The following is a 14335-nucleotide window of genomic DNA, read 5'->3' as shown; positions in this document are numbered from 1 at the left end:
AAAAATTACGTTGGCAACGATTCTTTCGCGAGGCGTGAAAACAGTGATCGAATTGAAAAATCCAATCGAACAATTTCCTTACGTAAGGACAATTCGATCAAATAGAAAAAAAAAGAAAAAAAGAAAAAAGGAAAAATTACACGCGCGTTGGCAACGTTCCTTTTGCAAGGCGTGAAAACAGTGATCGAATTGAAAAATCCAATTGAACAATTTCCTTACGTAAGGACAATTTGATCAAATAAAAAAAAAAAAAGGAAAAATTACACGCGCGTTGGCAACGTTCCTTTTGCGAGGCGTGAAAACAGTGATCGAATTGGCGTGGAATCGGGCGGCCCTGCGAGGCCAGATGGCCCGGAGTCGGCCCATTAGTTTCGCCCTTGTTTCCGATAATTTGAAGGCGACCGGCTATTCCACGCTCTGATATACGATCGGATATCGCTCTCTCCCTCCTCTCCAAATTATCCGTTTCACGCCCCCGCTTGTAAAATATGGCCACGCGTCTTCCTTCCCAAACAAAAAAACAAAAAATTCGCCCTCCTCCTACCTAATTTTTCTTCTTCCTCTTAATTTCCATTCATCCGCCGAATAATCCATTTTTATCCATTTTATCCAATTTTAAATAATATCGATTCCGACTATTACCACGTTGCGTTAAAACGAAGAATTCAAATTTTCCACGCATCTTGATTTCCAATCTCCAATAATTGAAATAAGAACGAAACGATAATGACGATAAGAAAGAAAAATCGAGACGAAATTTTACGTAAAGAAAAGAAATTTATTGAGAAAAGTTGGAATTAAGAGAAAAAAGATTCACGGGACTGGATGCTAATTTGGAAGATCGATAGATCGCAGATCGCGATACTTGGCGCCTTTAACTTTGGCGATTAGGGGGGAGGAGGGGGATACATGGTAGATCGGCGGCCGCGATAAGCGAGCGAGCGCTGTTTTCAATTTGGAAAACAGACCTTTCGCCGTTGCATATATCGTTGCCCCGATCGTGATAAAGCGGGGCCTTAATGAGCCTCCAGAGCTGTCTCGTTAACGTTTGGCCCATGCGCATATCCTTCGACCGAGCATATAGATCGAAATCTTCCCATCATTTTTCGTCCACGTTATTGTCCAATATCGGAAACCAATATGTAAGAGTGATTGTACGATAATTAAAAATATTGGCTGGAAGTGTATCGACAAGAGTATTCTTCGCAGTTAACTAGCGATCGTGGAAGAATTTTAAAAAAGGGGGGGAAAAAGGTGAAGGTAAAGGTGCAAAAGAAAGGAGGATCCAGGATTTTATCTCGGAGGTTGTTGTAAAAAAAAAAAAATTGCTAAAAAATCTTGTTGATTACAAGGTAGGTAGCAAATCTTCGGTTACAACGTCGTCGCGAAAGATCGGAGAACCCTTCCGTTAAATTTTTAAAAAAATTCTTAATATTGCGTATTACGTATCGTAAATAGTCGTTGTTAAATATTTAAAAGCACGTAAAAATTAAATTTACGTTATCTCGAGTGGATAAATTATACGACGAAATATAAATTTTTATTTTTCTACCGTGTCTTCGAAATATACATCGAAGAGGCCATTTTAATCTCTCTTATGAAAAAGAGGGAATTATCTCGAGATATAAATGGAAATTTTTTGTTCGCCGTACTATAAAATATAATGCCTCGCCCATATCTTTGATACGTTACTGAACCGATTCAACGAGACCGAAATGTGTCTTGGGTCGGAATATAAGATGGCTTCTTAGATTTCGAATCGCGGCTATCCTTTGGTTTGTTTTAAATTAACGTCTAGCCAACCACGCTCGCGGCACGCTTTAACACCTTTTTAAAAGGTGGCTGCTCACCGAGTCTCGGTTCTTCCACCGGCGCCGGTAATTACGGGTTTCGAAGATGAGCTACGTCGACATCGACGTGATTCTTATTACGAATTACTCGTAGGCCATTCTCCTACATGTATCTCGTTCTATTCTTTTTCGACACGGCTCTATGATTTTATTGCATTCCACACGTTTTTAATCTTCTAGCCTTTCACATATAAACGAACCAATTAACGTGTAAAATTTTAATGAGTCAATCTTTACGGATGACTGAATGATTGACATTTCTAAAGTTGGTAGTCATATGAAAAATGTGTAAATATTCCAAAATTTTTCAATTTATAATATTCGATGATTTCGATAATATTCTACTTTTTATTTTTTAATTTAATTTTCTAAGTTTTATAAGAAGTAATTTTTTCCGAAACATTTTTTTTTTGGTAAAAGTTTTTTACAAAATCCATATGTATAATTTTTATTTACTTCAAATTGTTAATTCTTATATTATTACGTAGATACATGTGGAATACAATTTTGACAGGAATAAATTTATCGCCCCTTATATTTATTCCCATCGATTATGCAAAGGTTTCGTTAGGTCCTCTATGTTTGAAACTAGCAAGCTTAAGAGTCTAACTTGATGATGATAACTACTATTCTTGCCGACTGAGATACAGAAAAAATGAAATTTAAATAAGATTTAATTATTTGACATGTGATAAATTTATAAATTATGATTATTGAAATATCAATTTATCAAATTGATATTTCAATAGAGAATCAAATAATTAAATCTAAAAGTTATAAAAAATCCTAATCTTAATTAATAAAATATAGAAAAATGTAAATATTACTTCGCGAACATTATAATTTTGAAAATCTAATACAATCAATCATTTCTGACAATTAAAATCTTTTATCGTATAACATGATTGAATAACCCAAAGAATAAAAATGCATACGACTCACCATTAGATGCGAAGAATTTGTACTGCTATTGTTCATAGTATAATCGAATAAACACTGACTCTAATTTCGCGAAATAAATTTATATTTAAATTTAATAGATAGATGTTCTAAAAAATTCAAAATATTATTACGAAATAAACACTGACTCTACAACGACGTATTGCACACGATCACAAAATATCAAATTTTATCGCGTCTTCTTGACATCCATATTGGAATTTTTCGCGGCTTCAAAGTTAGATCAACTAATAATTTAGAAACAAAGAAAAATAAAAATTTTGAAACAAATATATAATATATAGAATTAATCAATTAAAATACAATTTTGATTATCAATATAATCAAATTTGATTTTTGAAAAATATAACGAGACACATGAAATATTTATAACCATCAAATAAATGAATAAAAAAAAAATTTATCACCAAAAAATTCCCAATTATAATAAGAAACACATAATTAAATGAAATAATAAAGAATAACTATGAAAATAAATACTACGCAATAACTAAAGCATACCTCAAGAAAAAATGACACGTCTAAACTTCACGATTATCAATATTACAATATCTCGCGCTGCGAATTCGATTATTGAATTATAAATTAGAGATATATTCGATAATTCGATAATAGAAAAGCTAACCCTCAATTTTCTAAAAAAGCTGTATTATAAGTAATATTATTTTTATTGTCTCAAGCATAACCACAAACGAATAACAGAGATGAATTTATGAACAACAAACACAATTAAATAAACGCATTTCGAATAAAATCGAAAAATCCTCGTAATCATCATGCTTATTGTACATTTAAAAAATAAACCAGTCGTGTATATGAAAAAATATACGACTTACCGTTCGTAAATAACATCATGGCGACAAATTCTCGTTGATATATAATGGTAAATTATATCGACACTCGGAAATAAAACACGTGAGATTGCCGCTATATTTATTTTCGTAAATAAACTTACTTAAAACACTCACGAACAAAAACTGTACAAAATCTTAGCGAAATTCATACGTAATTTTAAATTATACGCAAAACGGAACACAAGTAATTTAACTACGTCGAAACAGTACAACGATGGAAACGAAACTAACTTGTAAACTCTCCCCACCTGGTAATCGTAGCTCGGCGGACAAAGTCGAGCGTCGAAACAAATATATCGATAACGATATAAATAATTGTCTTTCGAACGATATAAATAATCGATTCCAAACAAATATTTAAATATCAAATATTTTAATGTTAATAACTTATAATTTATAATAAATAATATTTATAATCTATAATATTATAATTTAATAAAATTATTTATATAATTTAATAAATTTTATATTTATAATTTATAATATTCTATTAATACTTTCTATTAATATCAATTTTTTAATAATTATTGATGTTATGTCCGTATAATATCCGACAATGGCAAGATTTAAACAGAAATTTAATTTCAATTCCAACCATTACTAACGTTGAGATCTTATTCTAACCGGAATCGGTAAAAATATTAAGGCTTACGAAACTGCTTGAACTATACATGTAATACAAAAATGCATTGGATAATCAATCTATGTTATATCTACTCTGTGACTGAAATATCAATTTGTTGATAATTTCTATAGTGTGTGCTATATTATCTATACAAAGGTAAAAATATTACGATGTAACGTGTACGAATAGCTGACCACGGACAAGGTATCATCTGTGATTTGACATTTCTGTCAAAAAATTTTATTCTTACACACTCGTCAACACAGATGCGAGAACAATATTTAAAAAGTTTTATTTAAAAATGTTTATAAAAAGATAACATTGGACAAAATGAATAAAAATATGAATTCGCCATCTAAACTTACGGAGTTCGCTCCGTTAAGTCCCGAAGAAAGTCAACCTGGTGTGGCTTCTTTATTTTCGAAATTTTTTAATTTCACTAAAGGTAAAATCTTTTGTTTATTGTATTTCATTTTATTTTTTTAAATATAAAATGTAATATATTTTAAAATCTAATTTATTTTATGTCGTCAAAGTATAGAAATTAATGATAAATTTATATATAACGTATGTATATATTTATATATATATCATGTAATTTTTAGGATCACAAAATGTTGATGATTCTACAATCTCTTCTACGAATGAAGAACAAAGCTCATCCGATTCTGAATCTTGGAAACAATCAGAAAGTACAGAAAAATCACCTGAAGATGACAATTCAAGTATGATGAACTTTCCATTAGATTCTTGTGAAGGCAGAAGCTTACCAAATGTATTAAAACGTATTAGTAATATTGTAGCTTTAAAAAGTAATGTAAGTTATTTTTCACATGTTATATATATTAAGAAATATAAATTATTTAAAATAATAATGATATTAATTTAATTTAGAACTTACGTTCATACAAAGATTCTCAATTGAGAAGTTATTGGATGCCAGATAGTGTAAGCAAACAATGTTATGAATGTGGTGAACGATTTACAACATTTCGCAGAAGACATCATTGTCGTGTTTGTGGTCAAATATTTTGCTCAAAATGTTGTTCTGATCAGATACCTGGAAAAATTATGGGATGCACTGGTATAAATATAAATAATAAATGAATAATTTCATTAATTAATTTGTAAGTTTAATTAGTAACAAACTTTTTATAATAGGTGATCTCAGAGTTTGTACATATTGCTGTAAAGTAGTTTTATCTTATTTGCAATCATCTGATATGAGAAGTGATCTATCAGCAGATTTAAAAGCATTGCAAGAAGATCTTCAAGTTAAATATGGAAATAATTTACCACCTATTTCTCAAAAAAGTACAAATGAATCGATACAGGATGAAACTTCAATCTGTAGAAAACCAAGTGTAGGATATATGGAAGAAAAATATGCTATTGGACGGTATTAAATTTTATTTGTTTTATTTTTATAATTAAGTGTTAATAATTTATTATAATTTAGAGATTGATAAAATATATAGTTATCCTATAAATATATTTTTTCAGACCAACAACTAGTTATTTAACATCTCACGAACGTTCTATTGTTTTACAAAACTCAGCATCTTTAAGGATGATTTATGAAGAGCTATTTAGATCTAGTCAAGCAATTCTTTTACAAACGCACAGGATTAGATTGAAAAGTTACCACAATTGTTTTTTAGCTAATGAACTAGTAAATTGGATGATTGCACAAAATAAGGCAGCTACTCGGTATAAATAAAACAAATTTAAAAAATATATATATACAAAAATATTAAAATACAATATTTTACAGCATACAAGCTACTGCTATAGGACAAGCATTGCTGGAAGCAGGTTTTATAGAACCAGTACTTGCTGATAATGAATTCAGTGATACAGCAGCTGTATTTAAACCAGTAAAATTATCTAATATGCAAAGTACTGATTTATTAACTGAAACTCAAAATACTTGTGATGCTCAGGAACCTGCATGGGTAAAAACGATTCCACAACACGATTCAACTACTGGTAATATATAAAATATTTCTATAAACTAATTCATAGAAATAAAATACGAAAATACAAAAATTACAAATATATACGGAAATATAATTTTAGATTCAGAAAGTGAAACTAAACCTTCAAATTCAATGCAACAAACAGCTGGTCGTTTACCATCTTCTAGTTCAAGTTTTTATTTAGATTTAAATTTAGAAGCATCTACTGTTACATTAAAAAGGCCTACATCAGAAGATTTGACTACAATTTCCGTAGATAGTAGTGATGGTATAATTGAACAAAAAGAAGTCACAGTAAAATCACATAAATGTAATTTTAAAATTGCTGATGATCTTTTAAATGATAATGATACACTACAGGTACAAGAGTTTAAAGAAAAAAATGGTTGGCATAAACCAACGAATCTTCGAACTGCGTTTGGAGAACTTCATGCATATGAAAGTTTAATGTAAGTTATTATATATAAATAAATAATATATATGTATTATATATTATATTAATATATATTTATTTAAATTTATTTAAATATAGATCTGCATTCAAGCAACACGAAGATTCGTTAATTAAACAACTTCTTAATAAAGAAGGTTTATCGCAAAATTGGTCAGAAGTAATACTTCCTATTGCTCATCAAATTATTGATTATGTTAGACCAGATTTAAATCATAATGTCGATGATTTAGATATTCGGCAATACGTGCAAATAAAAAAATGTTCAGGTGGAAATAGAGATGATTGCGAGATTGTATCTGGTGTAGTTTGTACAAAAAATGTTGCACATAGAGGAATGAATGCAATGATAGCTCATCCAAAAATTTTATTGCTTCAATGTGGATTAATGTATCAACGCGTAGAGGGAAAATTATTAAGTTTAGAACCTGTGATGTTACAAGTATGAAGAAAAATTTAACAATGTTCTAATTTTTTCAGTACAATAAATATTTTTTTTTATTTATAGGAAAATGAATATTTAGGACATACAGTTGCTAGAATCACCGCTCTTGGTCCAGATGTTGTACTGGTACATCGTTCTGTATCAAGATTAGCACAAGATAGACTTAGAGAATGTGGAGTAACACTTGTTTTAAATGTTAAACTTAGTGTGCTTGAAAGAATTGCACGATGCACAGGTGCTAATATCGTAAATACTATTGATGCGCATATAAGCGCTAGATATATGCTTGGTACATGTAAAAAATTTTATTTGCGAAATTTTTCAAACGAAAAAAGTGAGTAATGAAAAATTTAATTTTCTGAATTTTTTATTTTAACGAAATAAAACTGATTATTTTTTTTTTTTCCAGATGGTATCAAAACATTAATGTATTTTGAGGGATGTGCAAATCCACATCTTGGAGCTACGATCTTATTACGAGGCGGTTCTCAAGCAGAATTAAAAAAAGTAAAAAATGTTACTTCAATGATGATATTTGCTACTTATTCTTGGCGACTTGAAAAATCATTTCTTATGGATGAATTTGCAAAACCCCCATCTTCTAAGGATAATCCATTTTTGGATGAAACATCGTTCAAAGATTTCAAAAACTTTCAACAAACCAATAATATATTGCATACTAAATCTAACGATGGAAATGATTTATTATTAATTCATAATAAAGACTATTCAGATAGTACAGAAATTTTAAAAATATCAGAAGTTCAAGAAGATTCTAAAAATCTATTAAATTATTCTGAATGTATAGAAATAGAACTTTCAGAAAATGGAAGTTCATCGATAAAAGATATAGCTTTATATCATAATGAAAATATGTTAACTTCAGATTCTGTTAAACAAATATCTTCAATATTATCTGAAGATGTTGATCCTTATGATACTTTAAAATTATTTAAATCTAAAACAAAATCTTCTGTACTTGATGAAAAAGGTGCAGGAGATTATATAATAAATAAATCAAATAATGATAATTTAAATAATAGTTCTGATCTTGACACAGAAGACAAAGAAGATCCAAATAGTACTATGGAATTATTTGGGAGTAAGATTAATAGAAAAGTCAATCAAAATATCAAAGAAGAAGTTGAAAAATCAAAGATAAAAGATAAAATCATTTCAGAAGAAAAACGTATATATGGCGAATCTATTAGTGATCATAGTGATCCTTTACATCAATATTTAAATGAAAATGAGGAAGATGTTTTTAGTCAAACTAGTCCAAATGGTCAACATTTGAGCGTAGCTGATTTACCATTATTAAATAAATTTAAGAAAGCATTGGAAGGTACTATATTAAGTATTTCACCTTATTTAAAATTTTCTATACCTTATTTAGAAACTGAAACAGGAAGGAATTGTATATTACGAAGCTTTTTCCCAAGAGAAATCTTTTATTCCATACAGTTCGTAGATAAAATAAAAGAGATTAAAACGAATAACGTATCTGTAGAGCAATCTGTAACTGAAAATCCACTAATGAAATTAAAATTAAAACCGCAACATCCATTCGTTCAAGCAAAATTAACTACAGACGTAGATAGTCGAGAGGTGCAAGCTTTATTAGCCAATTTTAGAGCATGCGGTAGTCGATTATATCCAACCAATAATGTTTTGTCAGATAAACAAATTTTAATGCAATCAGAGGTAAATGAACAATCTCCAATGTGGCCCGATTGCTTAGATCCTACCAGTCATCAACGTTTATCTGTATTATTTTGTAGTTTTTCTCATACTGGTAACAATGACACACCAGCGTTTTGTGTAAATCCTTGGGTAGTTAATATGGACTTATACGGAAGGAATGATATCGCTCTTGGACGTTTCTTAGAACGTTATTGTTTAACATCTGAATACAAATGCCCTGCTCAAGCATGTCGAGCACAGATTGCTCATCATGTTCGACGATTCGCACATGACGGTGGATGCATACATATTAGTTTAAGTGAAATGAGCTCTGAACCGTTTTCTCAAGAAAATACGAATCAAATTTTAATGTGGAGCAAATGTATGAAATGTAAAAGTGTATCACCCGTAGTACCAATGTCTGATGATACTTGGTCTTTGTCTTTTGCAAAATACTTGGAATTACGTTTTCATGGAAATGCATATACTAGACGTGGTACAGACACTTGTCAACACTCGCTTCATCATGATCATTATCAGTATTTCACAAAAAAAAATATGCTGGCTGTGTTTAAATATACAAAAATATCTCAGTGGGAAATTTCATTACCGCCTCCTTTAATAAATATCATGTATGATCCGAAGCAGCATGCAGATGTGATAGAAGAAATGAAAAGTTTAGCATTAAAGGGAGATGAAGTGTTCTCCTGTATACGAGAAAAATTAACAACTTTACAAACAGATATGGATATTTTAAATGCTGCTAAACAGCAATTAACAAAAGATCAGCAATATTTCAAAAACAAAATAGAAGAAATACAATTAAAATTAACGTCTCCCACTTTGGAAAATAAAAAACTTGAAGGAAAGGTATCCGAGAAACAAGTTCAAGCCTTGATGTTTAGAATTGAAGATGGAATAGTAATTCTTAAACGATTGATATCAGAAGTTGTATACACTTGGAATGCAAAAATTTTAGAAATGTCTGTTAAAAAGAAAGATGAAAGACCAAGGCGATTTACTGAACGATCATTAACGACTGGAAGTAACAGCATTATCGATACAGATGGATACATAACGGAAGACACTGCATCAGAATCACAATTAGAAGATTTAAGTCCTATGTCAGCAGATTATAATGCTATAGATGCAATTGCTGCAGTACAAAATGATTTACAAGGGACAGAAGGCATAGAAAATTCAGACAATGAAATTTTAGAAAGTAATCCTGAAGACATTGTTGTTGTCCAAGGTTCTCCAAAAATGCATCAGAGATCACATTCTGACGTTTTACCCATCACTTTTGATGATATGCCAGATAAGAAGAAAAAGAAAAAAACTATTTTGTCACAATTATTGCCTTCTGTTCCTGTTACGCAACCAATACCAAATCCTTTAGGAACTTTGGAACATCATTTACTTCCTCTTGGGTTTGTTAATTATATTAAAACTTTTCTGTGTATGTGATATATTAGAGATAATTATATGTAATCAATTGATATACTAAGATATTTTTTGTTTTACAGATCAGTTGTACCTATAGTAGTATATGAAACAGAACCATCATCTATAATTGCATATGCATTAGATTCGCATGATTATAAACATGCACTTCATGAATTAACGCGTACCGTAAAAGGTCCGGATTTAAATCCCAGTCCTTTGAACAAACGTAAATTTCCCGAAAATAAGGAAAATTTTCCCGATGTCACACAATCTGGAGAGTTTAAGCGACCGTCCGTTTTGTCATTTTTCCGAGGAAATAGTCCAAATCCTACAAGTCCATTAGATTCCGATAAAAGCATTTCAAATATGGATTCTTGCATACAAAATCCATCAGTGACTACAGAAACTGATGAAGACAAGAAAATAACAAAGCAACAGAATTACATTGAAGTTCAATTTAATGATGTGACGACAAATTTCTATTGCAGAATATATTTTGCTGCGCAATTTGCTGCTTTTAGAGAAAATGTTTTACCGTGTGGAGAAGATGGTTTTACAAGAAGTTTAAGTCGTAGTGTACAATGGGCTGCAAGAGGTGGCAAAAGTGGAAGTACTTTCTGTAAAACTCGAGGTATCAAATTGTATGAATATATGTTTACATATATGTAATGAATTATGAATATCAAAATGAAATTTCTAATTTATTATTTATGTATAATTTGTCAACACATTTTTTGTTGCAGATGACAGGTTTATCATAAAAGAGATGTCTAGATTAGAAATGCAAATATTTCTTGAATTTGCACCAAATTATTTCTCTTATATGGAAAAGTGTCAACAAACTAAGCAACCAACATTGTTGGGAAAGATAGTCGGTGTTTATAGAGTATCTTTCAAGAATAATACAACAAATGCAGCGCTTCGAACTAGCGTATTAGTTATGGAAAATTTATTTTACAAGAGAGCAATAACGGATAAATTTGATTTAAAGGGATCGGTAAGAAATCGGCTAGTAAATCCCGATGATATGTGTCACGAAGGAGAACTTGTATTACTCGATGAAAATTTATTAAACAGTAAGCGTTATATTATATATAATTATTAATAATTTTTTATATAAAAACTTGTGAATTAAATAATATAAGATATATATTTTTAGTGAGTTGTGATTCACCGCTCTATATTAGATCACATTCCAAAGCAGTTTTAAATAAAGCCATTGAACAAGATACTAAATTTCTGGCTGATAATTCTGTAATGGATTATTCATTATTAGTTGGTTTAGAACCAAACTCGGATGAACTCGTTTTAGGTATAATAGGTAAGTTTAGAAAATTATATTTTTAGATGTAGATAAAGATATTTATATATATATATATATATGTATATTATATAATTATAGATTATATAAGGACGTTTACTTGGGATAAAAAGTTAGAAACAATGGTGAAGAAATCAGGTATATTAGGTGGCCAGGGAAAATTGCCAACAATAATATCACCTGAAGAATATAGAGCTCGTTTTATAGCTGCTATGCACCGATATTTCTTACCAGTACCAGACAGATGGTCTGGTTTAGGAAGAGGTGTAGAAACATAAAAAAAAATAATGACTTCTAAATAGTGAGATTTTCAATTTTTTTACAAATACTATGTACTAAATATATTGTATATATATATATCACTCATTTCTATAATCACTGATATAAATAACGTAACAAGCAGTGTTGCATATAGAGATACGAAATTGTACATTAATATTTTATGAAATTATTACTAATTGACATTATGATATTTTTTTGTAATGTGATAAAAATAAGTCATTTTTATTATAACAGAAAGCCTCATTGCATAGATTTAAAATCGTAATTTATGTAGCAATGCAAACATTCAAATCACATCGCTTGTATATCACACTCATTATTGATCATTTTATTACATGTGTATATATATATATGTTAATACCGAAATTTACAAGCGAATTGTTTCCTTTCAAATCTCAAGTACAAAGGGTATATATTCACGCATATGAATAAGAAGAATTACATAAAATTACATAAAAGTCTATGAAAGCACCATTATTAATGTTTTATTTAAATCATTTTTTTTCAAAATTATGTACATAAACATTATTTATTATTATTGATAGTCAAATATAAACAATAATAATAATAATAATAATAATAGCTTTAACATAATAGTATTTTCATAATTTGTTTAGATCAGTGTTCTAAAATTTCTATATATATATAATTAATATGAATAACATTTTTCTAAAAATATCATGTCACGCCGGTACAAATTTTAATACATCATACATATTTCATGATCAGGTCACAAAAACAAAATATAACATATAAACTATAACATATCACGGGACACTGATCTATACGTTACAAACACAAAAAAGACATTAAAGCGTATACCTTACAGAAAAACGTTTCATCATACTCAATTTTCATATAACATCATTTCTATCTGTATTTACACAAAATGAATGCACAGTGATGAAGCTGCAGCGAAACTCGAAAACTTGAACTATTCCATCTTTGAAAATTTGATTATATATACTGATCATAATATATCTCTTTTTTTCTTTCTTTCGAGACTGATTTTTATCATTTATCAATTGCAATGAAAATCTGCAACTTTCTAAATACATTTTAAGTTTATGCTATAATATGCTTCTTATTCAAAATAATAATAATAAAATGTCTTTCATTTGTTTGAAACTAAGCATGAATCAAATATATTGACGTGTCATGAAAAATAAATATAGATTATTTTGCGAGAAAGATCGTCGAATCGAAAATGAAAATACAAGCTTCAGGTGTTGTATACATCATCGATTGTCGATGAGCGTATAAAAGAAATGAATGGAAAACAGTTTTTATTATTATATACTGGTTAGGTAAATTACAATTAAGCTGTTGTATAAGAATTTCTGCGAATAATACGAAATCTATGATTAGAAATCATCATTTACACGAAGTGAAGAAGTACGAAATCTCTATTTGTTTTCTCTATGTGTATAAATTGAATTGACGATGAAACAGCTCAGCTATATATGGCTCCACTGCTTTTTTTTTTCCTCTCTGTAGAAAAAAAATGACCTACACTGGATACTATCTGAGCAGCAAGTGTGATTTTTCTCAAGTGATGAATGATCTCTAAAAAAAAATGTAGTATTAGTTATAGTTCTTCGAAAATCACTTTACATAAATACTTATATAGTGGACATTACATAATCGGTAAATTTCTTTTTACAATTTTTTACATAATAATTCATCATAATTTCGCATTCATCATAATAGCCTCGTATCATTTTATCCATTACTCGTTTCGCGTTGAGCATGAACAATTTTTTTTTGTTTTTTGTTTTTTTTTTTTTGTTTTTTTTTTTTCTTTTTTTTGCCTTTTATTTTAGACTTATATACCTTTATTATTATTATCATTACAAAACAGTGCCGACAAAATCAGATTTTATACAAAATCACTGGATCAATAGTCATCGATAATAATAATCATCAGATTGTCATCAAAAATAACAGATGACAAGAAATACGAGTATAATATTTTTTTTTTTTTTTCAACATTTTCGCGATTGAAACTAAAAAAATCGAATTATTACATTGATCATGTCCTTCAATTGTGAAGAAAGAGAGAGAGAGAGAGAGAGAAAGGAAAAAAAAAAAAGAAAGAAAAAAAAAATAACTAAAATTCATATCTAAGCTATCTAAATGCTATCCAGTGTCGGCAATTTTTTGTACTATGGTGTGGAAGTGATATTCGATTTCTCATTGACTTGAGCGGGTCATCGTTGAACCGCAAATGTTTTTTTTTTCCTATCTAGCCGCGAGTTCCGTAGATCGAGAAACAACAAGGAAGATACCCGGGACGGTGGAGGAGAGCTTCTCGCTACTCGTTTACAACAAGCGGCATTATTTTCTGGACGCATACTAATTTCATAAACGCTAAGGAGAGTATCGCTGTCTTTCATTTAACCATAGGAACTACCGTCCCAGAAGTACAGTTTTTTTCAA

General features: G+C 29.5%; 1 protein-coding gene and 1 long non-coding RNA gene across 5 annotated transcripts in view; one reads left to right on the top strand and one right to left on the bottom strand.

Moving 5' to 3' along the window:
• Positions 1-3908, bottom strand: part of LOC100578965 — a 46016-nt gene extending 42108 nt beyond the window's left edge. The window contains exon 1 of one of the 2 annotated variants that reach the window (XR_003305431.1): positions 3647-3908. This is a non-coding gene — a long non-coding RNA (uncharacterized LOC100578965). The remainder of the gene's footprint in view (positions 1-3646) is intronic. The other variant, XR_003305430.1, reaches the window with a different exon arrangement.
• A 470-nt stretch (positions 3909-4378) lies between these two features.
• Positions 4379-13089, top strand: LOC410183 (1-phosphatidylinositol 3-phosphate 5-kinase). Of its 3 annotated transcripts, XM_393666.7 has the most exons (14): positions 4403-4734; positions 4895-5106; positions 5184-5373; positions 5451-5688; positions 5793-5999; positions 6064-6278; positions 6369-6717; positions 6801-7161; positions 7228-7498; positions 7574-10277; positions 10374-10924; positions 11037-11369; positions 11453-11614; positions 11696-13089. In XM_393666.7, the coding sequence occupies exons 1-14, from the start codon at positions 4620-4622 to the stop codon at positions 11890-11892; spliced, it is 6105 nt and encodes a 2034-aa protein (XP_393666.5). In that variant the 5' UTR covers positions 4403-4619; the 3' UTR covers positions 11893-13089. The 3 variants fall into 3 exon arrangements, with proteins under 3 accessions (XP_006569230.2, XP_026299273.1, XP_393666.5); XM_026443488.1 differs by lacking the exons at positions 11453-11614; positions 11696-13089 and having other exon boundaries at positions 4387-4734; positions 10374-10934; positions 11037-11246; XM_006569167.3 differs by lacking the exons at positions 11037-11369; positions 11453-11614; positions 11696-13089 and having other exon boundaries at positions 4379-4734; positions 7574-10306; positions 10374-10524.
• The last annotated feature ends 1246 nt before the right edge of the window (positions 13090-14335 follow it).

The sequence above is a fragment of the Apis mellifera genome, linkage group LG10 (assembly GCF_003254395.2).
Source record: "Apis mellifera strain DH4 linkage group LG10, Amel_HAv3.1, whole genome shotgun sequence".
NCBI classification, from domain to species: Eukaryota; Metazoa; Arthropoda; class Insecta; order Hymenoptera; family Apidae; genus Apis; species Apis mellifera.
Note: the sequence above shows the minus strand (reverse complement) of the source record. Positions and strands in the feature narration are given on the sequence as shown.

Bases quoted from the DNA above. Each gene is read 5' to 3' on its own strand.
- LOC410183 (XM_393666.7), top strand. From the start codon at position 4,620: ATGAATAAAAATATGAATTCGCCATCTAAACTTACGGAGTTCGCTCCG. The intron at 5,689-5,792 runs GTATTAAATTTT...ATATTTTTTCAG, and splicing joins GAAAAATATGCTATTGGACG to ACCAACAACTAGTTATTTAA. The intron at 7,499-7,573 runs GTGAGTAATGAA...TTTTTTTTCCAG, and splicing joins AAATTTTTCAAACGAAAAAA to ATGGTATCAAAACATTAATG.